Raw genomic sequence first — 21413 nt, 5'->3', positions numbered from 1 at the left:
CCAAATCTTTGGATAAAGGTGATCTTTTAAGGAGCCTTGTTTGAGGACATTATTGGCAACTAACTGTGAGACTGTTAACTCCTTGGTCTATGAGACGTAGAGCTCATTTTGTTTATTAAATTGTCTTTATTGTGTTCACACTACCTTTAAAACGCAAACCACTGAGTGTATTTCCTTATGCCTAAAGCGCATACTTGTCTATCTGAATCCCTGTTATATGTGCTGGAGTCGTGTTAGTAGCCATGATTGTGGTGAGGAGGCAGCCTGTGGGTGTGAGCTGACCACCGACTGCCACTATGAGAATGGAACAGTAGAGGGCAATCTCTGACCTACACAACCATGCAGGCAACAGAGCCTACATACTACGCTGGCTTCTATTTCACATCTATGCTATTTGTGGCCCATAAACTTTAATTGTATGCAAAACTTGCATGTGTTTCTCGCTATTCGGGCCCATATGCAATTCTCTTTTTCACCTTTTTCTCCTAGGAGATAATTTTTCATCTTTGATTTTAAATAACTTTCCAGTACTTTTACCAAAAAGTTGCTTAACCCCCTTGCCGTTCCAATTGTTGCGGCAAGGGGGCAGCGCAGCACTTTTTTTTTTTTTTTTTTTTTTTTTTAAAATCATGTAGTTAGCCTAGCACTAGCTACATGATAGCCGCCGGCGATCTGCGTAAGCAGGAAATCCCGTTGAGAACGGGACTTCCTGCAGGGCTTCCCCCGGCTGGGCGCGGCGGTGATCGCGTACCACACGCAGCTAGCAAAGTTCTAGCTGCGTGTAGAAAAAAAGAAATTATGAAAATCGGCCCAGCAGGGCCAGAGCAATCCTCCTGCGCAAGTTACCCCGAGCTCAGCTCGGGATAACAGGCAAGTAGGTGAAAAAGTACTATCAAAATTATTTTGAGCATGTTCTTGCCTTCTGGGGGCTTAAAAGGCATTTTATTGACAAGTTTAAAAATATCACCTAGGAGAAAACTCAGGTGAAAAAGTGAATTGCATATGGGCCCGGGTCTCATTGAAGTTTTGTCTATAATAAAGAGTATAGCTGTCTACGTCCCTGTTGGAGGAGGGTTTGTATCATTTCCTCTCTGGACAGGAGTGCAGAGCATTTTTCCAAGCAGAGAAAGCAAACCTGAAGTGAAAATAAACTTATGAGATGATGTTTGTATGTGTAGTACAGCTAAGAAATAGAACATTAGTAGCAAAGGTATGAGTCTCATATTGTTTCCAGTACAGGAAGAGTTAAGAAACTTCAGTTATTATCTATGCAAAAGAGCTTCTCTTAGCTATTCGACCCAACCTAGTCTAATACAGTGCTGTTTTCTGAAGCACTTTAAAGAGAACCAGAGACAAAGCACCCTCATGTATTTTACGATCTATATCAATGAGAACATGACAGTAAACACCTACTCTGCTCTTTGTTTTATTTTTCACTGCTTAGTCTTCTTATCAGCCCTAATAAAATATCCGACTGAGCATTTGGTTTAGCTTTGCCCCATAATGATTATAGCTGAGTCAGTCTTCTGTGATGTCTTTTCAAGCCCAAGCCTGCCCCCTTGTGGCTCTGCTTTCCTGCTATGTATCCTCGTAGCAGGAATGCAGAGCCAGGAAGGAGCAGACTTGGGCTTGAAAAGACATCACAGAAGAGTGACTCAGCTATAATCATTACTGGGCAAAGCCAGACTGAATGCTCAGTCGGAGATTTTATCAGGGCTGATAGCAAGAAGACTGAGCAGTGAAAAATGAAACAGAGCAGAGTAGGTGTTTACTGCCATGTTCCCATTGATATATATGGTAAAATACATGAGGGTGCTTCGTCTCTGGTTCTCTTTAAATTGCACCTGAGGTGGGCCAAAATAAAAAATGTACACCTACCTGGGGCTTCCTCCAGCCCCCTCTGGCCTGATCGCTCCCTCGACCACCATCCTCCGCTGCCTACAGCCTCCACAATCGGGCCCAGTAAGTTATCCAGTCGGTGCAGGCGCAGTCCGGCTGTGCACTCTCCCCCGTCGCGTGCCCGGGAGCACTCTGCGCCACCGCAGTATGCTCCTGTCCACGGGAGCGCAACGTAGGTGTGTGCACTGCCGGACCGCACATGTGCAGTATGCCCCGGTCTGGAGGACTTTCCGGGGCAATGTGCGGAGGCTGCAGGCAGCGGGGGACGGTGGCAATGGAGCGATCAGGCCGAAGGGGGCTGGAGGAAGCCTCAGGTAGGTATACATTTTTGATATACCACCGTCTCAGGTTTACTTTAAACAGCCAAGAAACAGTGGGAGACAGCTTGAGATAAGGTTTTACTGCAGGAAAGTTCAAAGGTTCATTATTTGTTTTTTTTTTAATAGTTTAAAATACAGAGTGAGAATCAGGCAATGTGCGGTCACCTCATCTGATGTGGGGTCAGCCTGGTCTCCATGCACCGGGATGCAGTAGAACTGAAGATTGGCTCGGAGGGTCCTGTGCGGCCTCCTGGCCTCTCGCTTCCTACAAGGGAAAGGAAAACTTGCTTAACTCATTTAGCCAAATTGGATTCCTGCTAAAAAATCTCAGCTACTGCTAAATTCTGTTTCATTGACAGTATTATCACGTATCACCACTAGATGGCGATACAGTATTTTGTGTAGGCTAACTGCACACCTAAAGTGAGAGGTATATGGGGGCTGCCATATTTAACCACTTGCCGACCGTGCACTCATAACGCGCGTCGGCAAAGTGGTAGCTGCAGGACCAGCGACGCAGATCTGCGTTGCCGGCTGCAAGCTAATTAATCAGGGCGCGAGCGGCTATTTCCTGTCATTTCACGGCGGGGGGCTCCGTGAATAGCCTGCGGGCTGCCGATCGCAGCTCGCAGGCTAAATGTAAACACAAGCGGATATAATCCGCTTTGTTTACATTTTTACAACGCTGCTACAGTAGCAGCGTTGTACTAGATCAGCGATCCCCGGCCAATCAGCGGCCGGGGATCGCTGTCACATGACAGGCAGGAGCCTGTTAGAGGCTGCACAGGACAGATCCGTTCCTGTGCAGCCTCCGATCTCTCGGTGCATGGAGGGAGAAGAGGGAGGGGGAATCTTGCGGTGGTGCCCCCCCCCCCCACCACCCACAGCATGCAGGAGCGATCAGACCCCCCCAGCACATCATCCCCCAAGTGGGGAAAAAAGGGGGGCGATCTGGTCGCTCTGCCTGTCATTTGATCTGTGCTGGGGGCTGTAGAGCCCACCCAGCACATATCTGAAAAAACAGCGCTGGTCCTTAAGGGGGGGGGGGGGGGTAAAGGCTGGGTCCTCAAGTAGTTAAAGGACAACTGTAGCAAGAGGGCTATGGAGGCTGTCATATTTATTTCCTTTTAAGCAATACCTGTTGCCTGGCAGCCCTGCTGATCCTCTGCCTCTAATACTTTTAGTCATAGCCCCTGAACAAGCATGCAGCAGATCAGGTGTTTCTGACATTGTCAGATCTGACAAGATTAGCCGCATGCTTGTTTCTGGTGTGATTCAGACACTACTGCAGCCAAATAGACCAGCAGGGCTGCCAGGCAACTGGTATTGTTTAAAAGGAAATAAAAATGGCATCCTTCATGGTCTTCTCACTTTAGTTGTCCTTTTATTTTCTTTTAAAGTGTACCAGAGCCAAAGCTTGGGTACAAAATTAGATCCTTATCTAAAGAGAGGGAAGCCTCAGGATCCTATTGAGGCTTCCCTCCCTGCTCTGCTGTCCCCCGTCGCTGAGCACTCCCCCCGGGAGATTATTCGTAGAGGGAGTAGAGAGAGGCTGGCACTCGATGCTGACTAAACATAGGTAACCTGTTGCTGGGATCAGGGGCGTGGCTAGCCCCAAAGATCAGTGGTACGTACCCCGGATCTACTCTGGGGTGCCCCGGATGTCCCCCTGGCAGAGTCAGCTGTGGTGCCTCAATGACGGGCATGCTGGGAGCTGTAGTGCCTCTATGTAGACATACTGGGTACTGTGGTGCCATGCTGGGTGCTGTGATGTCTTTATGAGGGCATGCAGGGACCTGTGGTTCTTCCATGGGGGCATGCTAGGCTAGGAGTTGTGGTGCCTCTATGGAAGGCCTGTGGGTCATGGGAAGGGAGTTCAATGACACTGTTTAAGTGAAATGCTGCATTTTTGTTTTTGTTTATTTTTAATGGAGAAGGGGCTTCATCCAACATTCTGCTGGGCAGGCCTACATAGACCGCTGTTTAAGAGAACCAGAGACGAAGCACCCTCATGTATTTACCATATACAGTATATCAGTGGGAACATTAGAGAAAACGCCTACCCTGCTCTTTGCTTCATCCTTCACTGCTCAGCCTGCTTGTTATCAGCCCTGATAAAATCCCCAACTGAGCATTCAGTCCGGCTTTGCCCTGTAATGATTATAGCTGAGTCAGTCTTCTGTGATGTCTTTTCAAGCCCAAGCCTGCCCCCTCCTGGCTCTGCTTTCCTGCTACGAGGATACATAGCAGGAAAGCAGAGCCACAAGGAGGCAGGCCTGGGCTTGAAAAGACATCACAGAAGACTGACTCCGCTATAATCATTACAGGGCAAAGCGGCGGGGGTCGATCCGGCTGCTAATCGGCTGCCGGATCGACCCGTGTATGCCCAGCATTAGAGACAAAGGAGCAGCAGGACAGCCAGACATCTGGCATTGTTTAAAATTTGCATAATATGCAATACACGTGGAAATATTTGCCTCTTATTGACCAACCCAACCAGGAGGTAATCAGGAGGTGGAGCTTTTGCTAGTAATTAGGAGGTGAGCTTTAGGAAATTATCTCATGTTGTGCCCGAGCTTCGGCTCGGATACACTTTAAAGAGTACCTTCAGTATAAAAGATACAGCCTGTCATGTCTGACTCTGTCTTAATGATAAAGTGTGTGTGTGGTGTGTGTGGTGTGTGTGGTGTGTGTGGTGTGTGTGGTGTGTGTGGTGTGTGTGGTGTGTGTGTGTGTGAGGTGTGTGTGTGAGGTGTGTGTGTGTGTGTGTGTGTGTGTGTGTGTGTGTGTAGGTGTGTGTGGTGTGTGTGTGGTGTGTGTGTGTGTGTGTGTGTGTGTGTGGTGTGTGTGTGTGTGTGTGTGTTGCTCCCCGCCTCTCTGTACACTATAAGAGACACACAGCCTCTCAGTGCAGCGTCATGACCCAGGGGTTACGCAAGTGAAAGTAGGCCATTGCGCCACAGGAGCGGCGGTTTTTGCGGCTACCTTATCTGCTCAGCCCTACGGATCAGGTAGCCTCCTTTTTTTTTTTTTTTTTTTTTACTGAGCCCACCTCAGCCTCTCTTTAAGGCAGGTGAATGCTTTGACCAATCCCCCCCCCCCCCCCTCCGCCAGTGTGGCCCTAGCAGTTTTTTTTTCCAAACTTCTGCTGAGGCTCTGGCCACTCGCATCTGTGTTGCCATGTCTCGCCCCCAGCTTGGCAGCCACAGCCTAATTGGTGGTTCTTGAGCTGGGGGTGGGACCGTGGCAACGCAGGCGGAGGTTTCTGAAGAGCTTCTTAATACTTCAGAAAAATGGCCGCTACTGCATTGCCGGGGGGGGGGTGGAGTTTCTCCTATTTCAGCGCTTTGTCTTATGTTGGCTATTTATAAATACAATAAGTAATAATGTGAACAAATTACAGATGACCAGGTAAGTAATTTACCCTGAGACCCCCAATCCTGCTGTAATTCCTGGCAGATCTCTTGTTTTCCTTCAGCCACTATACCCCAATCTAGTGCCGTAGCTCTGAGCTTGCCCCTCGGTCTTCACCTATAGATAAGCCCCCGCTTGAACAGGACGCTGAATGTCTCCTTCGGCTATCTCCAGGTCTTAACGTGCAAGGTATAGAGGCTGAGACCGGGAAAAAAAGAGTACCACCAGAGCAAAGCAAGACTATGCAGCTGGGTGAAATTAGGTAATAGAGTGGAATGCCCTTGTGGAGGAGATTACACAGATCATACCAGGAGCTATGAACAAGGGAGCAAGACTTCTGATAACCTCCACACTAAACAAGCTTGAAAATGGGGGAGAAACCGAGAGCCCAATATGGTGCAGTATGTTAATATGGAGAGGTCTGTTGTGAATAAATGAGATGATTATACTCACAAGGGTGGGTCGCCACAAAGGCAACCACTGGAAAGGCCGGCGGGGAGAATTGTAACCTGACCCCGCTCAGGTTAAAAAGTCGCTCTCTGTAGATAGGAGAAAATGGGGATACACCCCTCCACCAAGGGTGGACTAGATGATATTGAAATATGATAACAGAGGCGCCAAGCAGAATAAAATTAGTTAAAATTGTTAAAAAGGGGGAAGTGGGTGGACTCACCTCCCTTCTGAAAAAAATGGCCGGACAATGGACAGGTTACTTACAGTCTAAAGTAACATTTATTAGTAACTCCAAAAGTGCTTTTGGAGTTACTAATAAATGTTACTTTAGACTGTAAGTAACCTGTCCATTGTCCGGCCATTTTTTTTCAGAAGGGAGGTGAGTCCACCCACTTCCCCCTTTTTAACAATTTTAACTAATTTTATTCTGCTTGGCGCCTCTGTTATCATATTTCAATATCCACACTAAACAAGACACTATGGTTGCTCAGTGCGACAGCAGCACTGAGCATCTGATGTCGACCACACTGAGTAATAAGACTGACAACAAACAGACGGAATGCTTGCCAATCTGATCACTGCCCCACCAATAGCAAGCTTCCACGCAGACAGGGACAAGACAAACAAGTAGGAGCATAACCAATAGCAACTGCAGCTATAGTTACGTCCACAGGGACAGGAACAGAGAGCCAGAAGCATTGTTTGCCAATCTAATTGCTGCCCCAGCAATAGCAAACATCCACACAGGTTCAGACAAGACAAACAGGAAAAAACGTAACTAATAGCAACCGCAGCTATAGTTGCGTCCACAGGAACAGAACTAGCAGGAATACCACCAATCACCAACGTGGTGAAGGCAGTCTCCAAGCTATCCGGGTAGGAAGACTTCACTGTACCCCCGCGGGTACAGTGAACATCCAAGCAAGAAAAGCAAGGTAATGCAATACAATTCAGACTTCACACAAGGAACCCAGCAGTCAACTAAGGCAAAGCTGAACGCTATGACGGGCAAGGTGTGAAAGGAGAAGCAGGCTTTTCTATGGGCATCAGCCAATGAGAGCAGACCTGCAAATTCCCACACAGCTGAATGGTCATCACTCAATCCTGTGTTAGGCTTATTGAAGGCTGTAAGCTGACGTTGGATGGAAAGGATTCATTACAAATGCATGCCAAATTATGCAACAACATGCATGTAAGGAATCCAGAGCTGCTGCAGCAAGCCATAGGTGGATTCATGACAACATCCTGAGCTACTCTGAACTGCAGAGTGATTGCAGATGGCATTGGGACTTCTTGCAAATGAAATCAAAACTAAGCAACCAAATTCAGACAGAGAAATCAAAATTGCTTGGTTTCAGCTCCACTGCAACTGAGAGGATATACTACAGGAGGGATCCTTACATCTGCATCATTAAGACCGAGCCTGGCATGACATTTATACTGGAAGTACACTGTAAATCAGCTGAGCCATCATGGCAGCTACCTGTGCTTTATTTCCCATGATTCCCTGTTATTGGAAACATGATTATCCTAAAGGAAGAGGAATCAGTTGATCCATCCTTGCTGTATTCCATCCCACAATTCTCTGGGATAGTAGCCATGAAGCTGACAGGGTTCAGTGGGCTGCAGAGCCCCCGGCAGTGAATGGACCACATTTGAGGCGTTGCCTGTACCTGAAGGAGTAGTAGGCTTTGGCCAGCCTCCCCAGGGCTCTGTCGTCACCCAGAATGATGACTCGGGCAGTAGGCAGCCTGTCAGGCCCGGGTGGGACCTCTGTGCTCTGTCCTGACAGCCGCAGTAATGTCCGTGTGCGGCTCCCCTTGGGTGCCTTGGTCAGGTTGTGCAGGAGGACAGCAGAGTCCAGGTCTGGTCCCTTCTTCTTGATACACGGCTTCCGGTGCAGCTTGGCCATCTCCTTCTCCTCCACCCCAGGCAAGTCTCTTTCTATCCCGCTGTCATTGGACCACACAGAGATCCGGTTCTGCTCGCTGCTGTCCATGGCCAGTTCCGGCATCTTGAACGGCTCAATCTCGGCATCTGTGGCGGCCTGAGTCTCACGGGTGAACAGCATTAGCTCCTTCCCTGTTATGCGGACAGAAGAATGAGGAAGGATTCATTTACAGGAATTTTATACAAAGTGACATTCGCACACACTGCTGACCTTAAGACACTGAAGCGGAAAAAAACGTATATAATGAAATATATCAGTAGTACAGCTAAGAAATAGAGCATTAGTAGCAAAGAAATTATTCTCATTTTGTTTCCAGTACAGGAAGCGCTTAACCACCCTGGCGTTCTATTAAGATCGCCAGGGTGGCTGCGGGAGGGTTTTTTTCAACTGAAAGTTGGCTGCATGAAAGCCCACTAGAGGGCGCTCCGGAGGCGTTCTTCTGATCGCCTCCGGCGGCCAAAAGTGACACGGAAGGCCGCAATGAGCGGCCTTCCGTGTTTTGTTTACTTCGTCACCATGGCGACGAGCGGAGTGACGTCATGGACGTCAGCCGACGTCCTGACGTCAGCCACCTCCGATCCAGCCCTTAGCGCTGGCCGGAACTATTTGTTCCGGCTGCGCAGGGCTCAGGCGGCTGGGGTACCCTCTTTCGCCGCTGCTCGCGGCGGATCGCCGCAGAGCGGCGGCAATCAGGCAGCACACGCGGCTGGCAAAGTGCCGGCTGCGTGTGCTGCTTTTTATTTCATGAAAATCGGCCCAGCAGGACCTGAGCGGCAGCCTCCGGCGGTGAGGGACGAGCTGAGCTCGTCCATACCGCCCGGCTGGTTAAAGCGGGATTGTCACCATAAAAATAAAATTTCAACAGCAACTGGTCTGGGTGTATTAAGTGATAAAGATACTAATCCTGCATTCAAAACTTGCAAAACTTATTCTGCTGTTATGGTTTGGAGTTATCACATACTTTAGGAGCACTGGTCCTAGTGCCAAACAGTGCCAAAGAGTTGAATGCTGGGAGTTTTTTTTATCTATAATATATTCCTCCTCTTCCATTTATTTCCATATCTAGCTGCTTATCAGAAACACCCTCTTATTACTTGTGTTCACAAGCAAGGCTGAGGTGTCTCAGTGATTGGATGGGCTTGATTCACAAAAGAGTGCTGTTAGCACAGCCGTTTTCGCGCGAATTTTCGCATTGCGCGCGATCGCGAATTTTCACGCTAAACGATAATGTTTTCGTGCGCAAATGCGAATTTTCGCGCGAAAACGATATCGTTTCGCGTGAAAATTCGCGATGGCGTGCAATGCGAAAATTCGCGCGAAAATGGCCATGCTAACAGTTAGCACTCTTTTGTGAATCAAGCCCGATGTGTAAATAGAAAAAAGACAGCACAGTTGTTAGTAAACACCTCAGTGGGAGTGTCTGAAGACTCTGGGAGGAGGACAGCTAATGAATACAAAATGAGCAAGAGAAGGGAGAGGGGGGAAACAAGAGTCAGGCAGGATATGATGTCAGCATTAGCTTGGCAAGATGGCCACTGCCTAGGATAGGATTTTCTACTTTTCCTTTATAAAATTCACAGGAATCATTATGTGGATAACACAATTCATCTGTTATATAAGTAGAACTACTGTAGTATTTATCAACTTATATATGTGTTTTTATTTCTAGGTTAGCATGGGTGTCGCTTGTTCTTTAAAGGGAACCTGAAGCGAGTAAAATTATTTAAAATAAACACATGACATAGCTGCAAATGAATATCAAATATTAACCTCACCGTCAGTTCCTCTCATAAGCTCACCATTTTCTTCTTACAGTGATCCCTTCCAGTTCTGACAATATTTTGTCAGAAATCAAATATACCAGTTGCTTTCAGAGATATATCAGCAACTGTCAGTTACAACTGAATGTGCAAGGTAACAGGGCTGTGGAGTCGGAGTCGTGGAGTCGGGCAATTTTGGGTGCCTGGAGTCGGAGTCGGGAAAAAATGCACCGACTCCGACTCCTAATAAATTTGTAACTGTAATTAAAATAGAAAATATGATAAAATGTTCTATTTCTCAGATAATAGTCATTAAAAATAATGTATATATACAGTAATAGCTGTGCTTAGTCCACAAAAATGAAATAAACCAATCAAAATAAGTTACTTGTGCTGCTTCAATAAAGCAGTCACCGTATTTTTAAGGTCAGATATTACTATCTGATTGTGACTGTATATATGATGTGTACACAGGAATCTCATATATACTAAATAACATCTATGCTGTAAGAATAAAGCCTGATGTGTAGCCGTGTCACTAATAGAGATGGTCAATGAGATGGAAAGAATTCTGCACTGATGCTGATTTATGCAAATGTATGCACTCTCTTTGCTCATGAAATCAAATAATTTGATATGTTGTTAAAATTTGGTTTGGTGACTACAAATTAAAGGGTAACTGAGACGGATGAAAAGTAAAGTTTTATACATACCTGGGGCTTCCTCCAGCCCCCTTCAGGCTAATCAGTCCCTCGCTGTCCTCCACCACCCGGATCTTCTGCTATGAGTCCTGGTACTTCAGCCAGTCAGCGCTGTCCGGCCGCATGCCGCTCCCACAGCCAGGAACATTCTGCACCTGCGCAATAGTGCTGCACAGGTGTAGTATGCTCCTGGTGGCGGAGTGTGTGCATACGCGCTACGCCCGACTGGCTCAAGTACCAGGACTCATAGCAGAAGATCCAGGTGGCGGAGGAGGATAACGAGGGACTGATTATCCTGAAGGCGGCTGGAGGAAGCCCCAGGTATGTATAAAACTTTAATTTCATCTGTCTCAGGTTTACTTTGTTACACAGTAGTACTATACTCTACATATGCACTCCCCACAGAGCTGCAGGGAATCCACTGAGAATGCTGTGCACATTGAACACAGAGGCGTTGTCTGTTTACAATCTCCTCATTCCCCTGCAGAGTACCTGCACATCATTCTTACATGTACCCACACTTACATTGCCTAGGGCCTGATAGATGTTCTTTGTTCTGGTTTGTACCTTTTACAAGTACTCTTACCAAGGACTAGTTTTAGTCTAAAGGGAATAAATATAGTAGTCTACATATCCTTCTCACTTCAGTTGTCTTGTAAAATTCCTAAGCGTTGGCAGTTAAGAGACGAATTTCATGTTACATACTTTTAATCAACAAAATTGTAATATGCAAATTAGAGGAGTCGGAGTCGAGGAGTCGGAGTCGGTGGAATCCTAAACTGAGGAGTCGGAGTCGGTGGATTTTTGGACCGACTCCACAGCCCTGCAAGGTAATGTCCGTGTTTTCCTATGGCTCAAGTGGGTGATATTACACTTTAACAGTGTGCTGACCAGGAAGCTGTTATGGGGTAATGCCCATTTTTAAAATGGAGAAAGGAGTATTTCATTAATCACAGTGGACAAAAGGGACGCAGGAGAGGAGAAAGAGATTGAGTAGTAGACTACACAGGAGGCAAGTATGACCTGTGTATGGTTATTTGGGCTTTTTATTTTCAGTTCAGGCTCTTTAAGAAACTCCAGTTGCTATCTGTGCTAAAGAGCTTCTCTGAGCTCTCCGACCAACTTGGATCCCCTAGCAATGTTCCCCAACCCTGTCCTCAAGGCCCACCAACAATGCATGTTTTGTGGAAATCCACATAGGTAGTTAATCAGCTCTGCTGAGACACTCATTACCTCACCTGTGCATGGTTGTGGTTTTCTGCAAAACATGTCCTGTTGGTGGGCCTTGAGGACAGGGTTGGGGAGCTCTGCCCTACAGTGCTGTTTCCTGAAGCACTTATACACCAAATAAATAGTCAGAAACAGATTTAGATAAGATTTTACTGCAGGGAAGTTCAAAGGGTCATTAGCTCTGCTTGTTTTATTGTTTTAAATATTTAAATACCCCCTCCTTTTGTGTCACCAGCCCCTCCCACTAGATTGTAAGCCTTTGGCAGGGCCCTCTCCCCTTGTGTATCATACTTGACTGTGTGCACTTTACCCAGAATTTGGAACTGGTAAATTTTTACCACTACCACCCCAGTGTATGATCTGGCATTGTACTACTGTCTGCATTGTGTTGTGTATCTTATTGCTATTACCTGTATTGTTGTATCTATGGTCTGTTACCTGTATTGTTCTGTCAACCCTGTTATCATTGTCTGTAATCCTATTTATTGTACAGCGCTGCGTAATATGTTGGCGCTATATAAATCTAATAAACAATAATAATAATAATAATAATAATAATAATAATAAATACAGAGTGTGGTTTGTATATTGCAAATATGACAAAATTAAGCAATGTTATAAATAAAAGCTATACAGTTTATCTGACAATAAAAATATGAATTACCAGTATTACACATACAGTTCATTATATCATAAGTCATCATATTCTTCTCTATCTCCCCATCACCAACTGATCTGTAGCACAGGGGATTGCCACTATTCGAATATCAGTATAATGACCTATATTCTACTACTTAATTATAATCGAAAAGATATAATAATCTTTACCGATATTTTACTATGTCTTAACCTAACCCTACTCTCACACAGAACCCTCCCTCTACCAATGCCTATCCCTAAGTCCTCCCTCTACCAATGCCTATCCCTAAGTCCTCCCTCTACCGATGCCTATCCCTAAGTCCTCCCTCTACCGATGCCTAACCCTAAGTCCTCCCTCTACCGATGCCTAACCCTAAGTCCTCCCTCTACCGATGCCTAACCCTAAGTCCTCCCTCTACCGATGCCTAACCTTAAGTCCTCTCTCTACCGATGCCTAACCCTAAGTCCTCCCTCTACCGATGCCTAACCCTAAGTCCTCCCTCTACCGATGCCTAACCCTAAGTCCTCCCTCTACTGATGCCTAACCCTAAGTCCTCCCTCTACCGATGACTAACCCTAAGACCTCCCTCTACTGATGCCTAACCCTAAGACCTCCCTCTACTGATGCCTAACCCTAAGTCCTCCCTCTACCGACGCCTATCCCTGAGTCCTCCCTCTACCGACGCCTATCCCTGAGTCCTCCCTCTACCGACGCCTATCCCTATGTCCTCCCTCTACCGACGCCTAACCCTCAGACCTCCCTCTACCGACGCCTAACCCTAAGACCTCCCTCTACCGACGCCTAACCCTAAGACCTCCCTCTACCGACGCCTAACCCTAAGACCTCCCTCTACCGACGCCTAACCCTAAGACCTCCCTCTACCGACGCCTAACCCTAAGACCTTCCTCTAACGACGCCTAACCCTAAGACCTCCCTCTATTATTATTATTATAATTTATTGTATTTATAAAGCGCCAACATATTACGCAGCGCTGCACAATAGATAAATGGGTTAACATACAGGTAGAACACACAGAAACTCACAACAAAACAAGATCATGCAAATGATTTGATAACAATACAGTGTCATAGGTCAAGATAGAGACTGTTCGAGTCTACAAGAGGGGTGGTTGTGAGTAAGATTGCATAATCAAGCTGGATACATTAGGGAGGAGGGCCCTGCCAGAGGCCCTCTACAGACGCCTAACCCTAAGACCTCCCTCTACCGACGCCTAACCCTAAGACCTCCCACTACCGAGGCCTAACCCTAAGACCTCCCACTACCGAGGCCTAACCCTAAGACCTCCCACTACCGACGCCTAACCCTAAGACCTCCCACTACCGACGCCTAACCCTAAGACCTCCCTCTACCGACGCCTAACCCTAAGACCTCCCTCTACCGACGCCTAACCCTAAGACCTCCCTCTACCGACGCCTAACCCTAAGACCTCCCTTTACGATGTCTAGCCCCCAGGTGGTGCCTAACACTTAAGCCCTTGTGGCTCCTAACACTTACCGCCTCCTAACCTTAACAGAACCCCCTAATTGGCTGATTGGTAAGTTGTGGTACAGAGAAAGAATTCTATAAGTCTGCAAATGCCATGCTGAACAGGTGGCTTTTCAGTCAGGATTTGAATGACCTCAGGGATGGGGCTGTCTTTACTGGGTTTGGTAGGGAGTTCCAAAGGGTAGGGGCAGCAGGACAGACAGCTCTGGCTCCAAAGGTTTTGAGGAGCACTCTGGGAGTGAGCCATACATTACCCATTTTACTTATACAAGCGCTGTGTAAGACCATAGGGCTCCTGTCTCTGCTGCTCTGCATTAATACAGAAGCGAGGGGAGCAGGTTGGAGTGACAGATTTCTGCAGGGAGCGGGCCAGGCTCGATGTAGCTACTCCCCCTGCACTCTACTATGCGCGCTTACTGTGTCTACGCTCCCTCCATAGCAACAGGCATGCCGCTAACCTGCAGGCTGGTGCTGCGTTTGCATGGAACTTGTCCACGACCTATAGCACAAGGGATCCAGCCCCAATCCCTGCCAAGTAACAGGAGTTGCAAATAAGCATGCGGATTCCATTCTGATCTGTTGTAATGCCTTGTTTCCTGCACCACTGATTGGGAAAGTTTGAGCAGTTCTCTTGATTCACTTAAGAAATTGAAAATGTGTACTTGCCTTTAGGGCCCATTCACACTAGGGAATCGCCTATGCGCTAGCGCTTTTTAAAGCACTAGTGCTATTCTAACCTATGGCCGTGATCTCACTGCCGCGATTGGCACCGATCGTGGGCGTTTTGCGATTAGCGACGAACGCAAAGCGCGTTACCTGCAGCATTTTTGCCACGATTCTGGAGTGATCGCGGTACGGTGCTTAGTAAAGTGATGATCACTCTGAAGTGTACAGTGATTTTACCATGCTTTTTTAAGTGTAAACGGGCCTTCACTCTCACAGGTGCATTTAACCACTTCACCACTGAGGGGTTTTACCCCCTGAGCACCAGAGCAATTTTCACCTTTCAGCGCTCCTTCCATTCATTCGTCTATAACTTTATCATTACTTATCCCAATGAAATGAACTATTTCTTGTTTTTTTTCGCCACCAATTAGGCTTTCTTTAGGTGGGACATTATGCCAAGAATTATTTTATTGTAAATGTGTTTTAATGGGAAAATAAGAAAAAATGTGGGAAAAAATTATTTTTCAGTTTTCGGCCTTTATAGTTTTTAAATAATGAATGGCTACTGTAATTAAAACCCATGAAATTTATTTGCCCATTTGTCCTGGTTATAAAACCGTTTAAATGATGTCCCTATCACAATGTTTGGCGCCAATATTTTATTTGGAAATAAAGGTGCATGTTTTTCAGTTTTGCGTCCATCCCTAATTACAAGCCCATAGTTTATAAAGTAACAGTGTTATACCCTCTTGACATAAATATTTAAAAAGTTCAGTCCCTAAGGCAACTATTTATGTATTTTTTTTTAATTGTAATTTTTTTTTTAAATTACCCCCCCCCCCAAAAAAATTGTGGAGTGTGGGAGGTAATGAGTTAATTTTTTTTATGTATAACTAATGTATTTCTATATGAAAAATGCTTTAGGGTTTAGTTTTACTATTTGGCCACAAGATGGCCACAGTAAGTTTTTGTTTATGCGTCCTGCAAGCGTCCTTCAGTGTTATGAGGCTGGGAAACCTTTTTTTTTTTTTTTCACAATGATCGCGCTGCTTCTCGTAGAAGCAGCTGATCATTGCGGGGGCTTGGATCAACGAACTGGAACGTTTTTTCCTGTTCATTGATCTACGGGCGAGCGGCGGCGTGCACGAAGGAGCGCGGACAAGCGAGCGGGAGTGGCGCCAGGTGCGGATTTCTCTGTCCCTTTGTGTTAACAGGGTGGAAAAAGGGACGGAGAAATCCGCACCGCTGGGAGTAAAGTGGTTAAAAACATGTAAAGCTAAACCCTGACATGTGACAAAGTATAAAGTCTATGAAAGCTGTATGTGTATGTGTGTGTGTCTGTGTGGTTGCGCACTGTCAGTGGCAGTGGTTGGCCTATATAAAAACATGAGGTTTTGTTTCTAAATGCAGTGAGTTGAAAAACAGCAAAGTTTCTATATATACACTGTGTATGAACTATAAAAGATACCCTGATTTCCCAAGACCAGGGAGAGGAGAGTAAAGGAAAATAAATGTTTGCCATTTACCCCTGGGTCATATCACATCATGGTGCTAAAAGGTGGGTGCAATTTGCTGCCCCCGATTTGATCCGCTGGGGATTGCCAAGAAGACGTTTTGGGAATTCGCTCACATTTTCACGCTAGCCCCTGAACAAGCATGCAGCAGATCAGATGTTTCTGACTGAAGTGTGATTGGATTAGCCGCATGCTTGTTTCTGGTGTGATTCAGACACTACTGCAGCAGGACTGCCAAAGGAAATACATTTGGCAGCCTTCATATCCCCCTCACTTCAGGTTCCCTTTCAAAGGCATTTTGTTTTTAAAGGAAACCTAAACTCAAGTGAAAAAAAACAAGTTTAACTTACCTGGGGCTTCTCCCAGCCCCCTGCAGCCTCCCTGTGCCCGCGCCGTCACTACACTAAAGGGGGCCACACACCATACAATTTTTTAAATATTTCTTCAATTTAAGAATTGCAATCAGTTTTTCTGACTGATTGTAACATTTCAAAAATATGACCAATGTACCACACACACATGTTCAAATTTCCCCAATTATGATAAAAATGATTGGAAACTGAGAAAATTGCTAGGGTGTGTATATTAATAAATTCACAATCTAACACACACCATACAATCTTTAGAAGAAGTAAAGAAAAATTTCCAGCATTCCGGATTGATAAAAATAAAAAAGGGGGAAATCAGATTTTTCAGTCGAATGAAAAAAAAAAGCTTTAAATTTTTTTCATATTTATCGAATTGCTGTAAAATCGGATCACTGTATTGTATGGTGTGTGGCCACCTTAAGTGCCCCTCCAGTCCCCCGCAGCGACCCTCTTCCGGCTGGCCGAGGAGGGTGAACAGGCCACTGCGGGCATCCTCTATCACTCTCCCGTCGCTGCGCATGCACCATAGAGATTTATTCATACTGTGCATGCGCGGAGCACGACCAGGAGGCGCACGGACTAGGGCCGCACAGAGGGTCTCTACAGGGGACTGGTGGATCACTTTGTGGCGGCGAGGGCAGAGGCGGCTGCAGGGAGCTGGTAGGTTCACTTTAAAGTGTGAAAATATCACCTAGGTCCTAGGAGAAAGCTTAACCTATTTTGGTTCCTGGACGTAGTTTCTACGTCCAGGAACCATGCGCGCTACCGCGCGCCCCCGCGGCCGATCGTGCGCGTGCACGCGCACTCCCGGCCGCGGATTCGGTAGCCAAGGAATCAATGTATCGGGCTATGGAGCCCGATCATTGATTCCTCTCCCCCGCTGAAAAAGCGACAGCTTCTCTCGGAAGCTGAGCTTTTTCTAGCCGTCTCCTTCCCGATGCGTCACTCTAAGCGCGTGCTACGCTTAGAGTGACGTCATGTAAACAAACTCATGGCCGCCATCTTGTGGCCAAAAAGTAATACTACACCTGAAAAACAAAAAGAATTAACACACATTTCCATTATAAATCTATTGTTTACCTCCCACCCTCCCAAAAGTACCCAAATAAAATGTTTAACATAAAAAAAAAAAACATTACAATAAAAAAAATAAAAAAAACATGTAAATATTTACCTAAGGGTCTAAACTTTTTAAATATCAATGTAAAGATGAAATATTTCTATATTTTTTTTATTTTAAACTTGTAAATAGTGATCGATGCAAAATGGAAAAAATGCACCTTTATTTCCAAATAAAATATTGTCGCCATACATTGTGATAGGGACATAATTTTAACGGTGTAATAACCGGGACATATGGACAAATACAATACGCGAGTTTTAATTATGGAGGCATGTATTATTTTAAAACTATAATGGCTGAAAACTGAGAAATAATGAATTTTTCCATTTTTTTCTTATTCTTCCTGTTAAAATGCATTTACAGTAAAGTGGCTCTTAGCAAAATGTACCCCCCAAAGAAAGCCTAATTGGTGGCGGAAAAAACAAGATATAGATCAGTGCATTGTGATAAGTAGTGATAAAGTTATAGGCTAATGAATGGGAGGTGAACATTTCTCACGTGAAAACGACGGAACCTGAATGGGTTAAAGGGGCACTGTGGCGAAAAATTGTAAATGGGTGCAAACTTAGACAAATAAGAAGTACGTTTTTTCCAGAGTGAAATGAGCCATAAATGACTTTTCTCCTATGTTGCTGTCACTTACAGTAGGTAGTAGAAATCTGACAGAAGTGACAGGCTTTGTACTAGTCCATCTCGACATAGGGGATTCTCAGCAAGGCCTTTATTCTTTATAAAGATATTCCCTAAAAAGGATTTAAACAATGATGCTGGCCAGCCTCCCTGCTCGCTACACAGTTTTTGGCAGTTGGACAAAGCAACTGCCATTCACTAAGTGCTTTTGAAAATAAATAAATCCTTGAGAATCCCCTATGAAGAGATGGACTAGTCCAAAACTTGTTTCTACTACCTACTGTAAGTGACAGCAACATAGGAGAAAAGTACCGTATTTTTCGCCGTATAAGACGCACTTTTTCTCCCCAAAAAATAGGGAGAAAAAGTCCCTGCGTCTTATACAGCAAAGGCAGGGAATCCCCGACTTCCACGCGCCCGCCGATACGACCCGACGCCATCGGGTATTCCCTGCCTGTGTCCCCCCAGCGTCCTCATGTGTCCCCGCTGGCCTGGCCTGTCCCCCGCTTATGTCTCCGGTCCCCCCGCTTATGTCTCCGGGTACCCTGCAGTCAGCGGCAGCAGCTTACCTCCTCCATCTTGCCCGCGGCGATTGAAGACATCCGGCTTCCCCGTGCGGCTTCCTCTAGTGCCGGCTTCTAATGACGCGTCATCAATGATGCGTCATTAGAAGCCGGCACTAGAGGAAGCCGCACGGGGAAGCCGGATGTCTTCAATTGCCGCGGGCAAGATGGAGGAGGTAAGCTGCTGTTGCCGCTGACTGCAGGGGACCCGGAGACATAAGCGGGGGGACCGGAGACATAAGCGGGGGGCAGGCCAGGCCAGCGGGGACACATGGAGGAGGTAAGCTCAGCTGCTGCCGCTGACTGCAGGGGACCCGGAGACCTAAGCGGGGGGGGCCGGAGACATAAGCGAGGGGCAGGCCAGGCCAGCGGGGACACATGAGGACGCTGGGGGGGGCAAGAGGACACAGCAGGGCGACCACAGGGAGGGACCACAGGGGACAGGAGGACACAGGAGGTGGACCACAGGGGGGACCACAGGGTACAGAGGGGACAAGAGGACACAGGGGGGCGACCACAGGGGGGACCAGAGGACACAGGGGGGTGACCACAGGGTACAGGGGGGACAAGAGGACACAGGAGGGGGACCAGAAGACACAGGGGGACCACAGAGTACAGGGGGGGGACAAGAGGACACGGGGGCGATCACAGGGGGGACCAGAGGACATGGGGGTGACCACAGGACACGGGGGTGACCACAGGGCACAGGGGGGCAGAGGACACAGGGGGGCAACCGCAGGGGACAGTGGGGGACCAGAGGACACGGGGGAAACCACAGGGCACAGGGGGGACCAGAGGACACAGGAGGGCAACCACAGGGTACAAGGGAGACCACAGGGGGGTAACTACAGGGGGGGGGGACCAGAGGGCACAGGGGGGAGACCAGAGGACACAGGGGGGAGACCAGAGGACACAGGGGGAGACAACAGGACAACTTAGGTAGACAGGGTGAGATAAGAGGGCACATGAGGTACACAGGAGGACACCATTTGGGGGAGGTCATGTATAAGACACTCCTGAAATATGGACGCACCAGGTTTAGTTTATATTTTTTTCCTGTTTTTTGCCCTCTAAACCTGGGTGCGTCTTATATTCCGGAGCGTCTTATACGGCGCGAAATACGGTAATTTATGGCTAATTTTACACTGGAAAAAACTTATTTGTGTATGGTTGCACATATTTTAAATTTTACAATTTTTCACCATAGTCCCCCTTTAAGAGAAAAGGTGAATTTAATGAAGGCCAGCGAATTGTTGGAGGGGACTGCACTGTGCGCACAGCATGCAAGAATAATCTTTCAACTCAAACTATAGCAGAATGTCTTCTGACACATCCAGACTTGTCAGGCTTGTAAAGCGCAAAGCCTAATCAGCACGTCATATAAATATATGCTGATCCGTCAGTAATGCTGGCCGTGGAAGCTGTGGGCGTATCCCGGGTCACACAGATCCTCCCCAGACACGGATAAATACAGTCTGATAACTACTGTAATAAAAGAAGTGTAATTACATAGCTGGTCGTCGTCGTTCCACAGGTGAACGCTGATATTCGGGCTGGGGAACGGTATTCGCTGCAGCTTAGACACCGAGGCTTCTAGAAGACAAAAGAGCATGAATTAGTGTCGTAGCGACAATTCCTCTACTACAGCCAATAGCAGAGCACCTCACAGAGAGTGCAGTGGGGGCCAACCTGACCAGCCAATCCGATTTAAGTTAATGGACACCTATCCATTGACTATCATTTCTGATTGGTTGTTAAGGGTTACTTTGTATACTAAAAATTCCACTTTCATCCCCATATCACAGTTCCTGTCAGGAACTGTGTGGAGAAAAATAATCCGACTCCTCAGTTTATGAAATCACCGAGTCCAGGTACCCAAAACTGCTTCAACCCCTTAGTCTAAGGCCCGTTTCCACTTGTGCGGTGCAAATCGCCGCAGTAAAAATTTGCATTCGGATGCGAATTTCGCATGCGGTTGTATGCAAATTTTCGTGTGAATTCGCATGAAAATTCGCATGGATGACGCTGTATGTGAATTTAACCATGGAAGGGCCGGTGTGCTTTTCCATTGATTTCCATGCGAATTCGCATGAAAATTCGCATACCAAAGCCGCAGGCGATTTCCCTATTAAATACATTAGCGGCGATTCGCATGCATTTCACACGCAGGCGAATTCTGAGGGCTCTGCCGTGCAGAAAAATCCTGCACAGAAAAACGCTCAGGAAAACTGACAAGTGGAAAAAGGCCCATCCACTTGTATTGGCTGTGCGAATCTGCATGCAGGAAACGCATGCAGATTTGCAATAGTGGAAACGGGCCCTAAAACTTACCAGGGCTGTGGAGTTAGTACAAAAATCATCCAACTCCTCAGTTTATGAAACCTCCAACTCCAGGTGCCCAAAATGGCTCCTTCTCGACTCCACAGCCATTTGTTTCCCACAAATAACATAATTAGGCAGCTTGTCTCCCAAAAAGTAAGATGGGACCATCACGTACACCAGATATCAACTAGCTGGCATCTTTCCCACATATTATGTCCCCAGTAACAGATCAAAACTCAATAAAAGACCCTCATAATAAACCCCAGTAACAGTCCCCCAAGACTGGCCTCAGTAACAGACAGTGCCTCATGATCGACATTATTGAACAGACATGACATTTTTTGCTGGTCGA

General features: G+C 46.6%; 1 protein-coding gene across 5 annotated transcripts in view; it reads right to left on the bottom strand.

Moving 5' to 3' along the window:
* PIK3R6 (phosphoinositide-3-kinase regulatory subunit 6) overlaps positions 1-21413 on the bottom strand; it is a 147223-nt gene that overhangs the window by 17639 nt on the left and 108171 nt on the right. For all 5 annotated transcript variants that reach the window (XM_068263266.1, XM_068263268.1, XM_068263267.1 and 2 more), the window contains 3 exons: positions 20249-20332; positions 7760-8168; positions 2385-2484 (listed from right to left, as the gene is read on the bottom strand). In XM_068263266.1, coding sequence (XP_068119367.1) covers positions 2385-2484; positions 7760-8168; positions 20249-20332 — 593 coding nt within the window. The remainder of the gene's footprint in view (positions 1-2384; positions 2485-7759; positions 8169-20248; positions 20333-21413) is intronic.

The sequence above is a fragment of the Hyperolius riggenbachi genome, chromosome 12 (assembly GCF_040937935.1).
Source record: "Hyperolius riggenbachi isolate aHypRig1 chromosome 12, aHypRig1.pri, whole genome shotgun sequence".
NCBI classification, from domain to species: Eukaryota; Metazoa; Chordata; class Amphibia; order Anura; family Hyperoliidae; genus Hyperolius; species Hyperolius riggenbachi.
The sequence above is the reverse complement of the archived record's forward strand: the minus strand, read 5'-3'. Positions and strand labels throughout refer to the sequence as shown.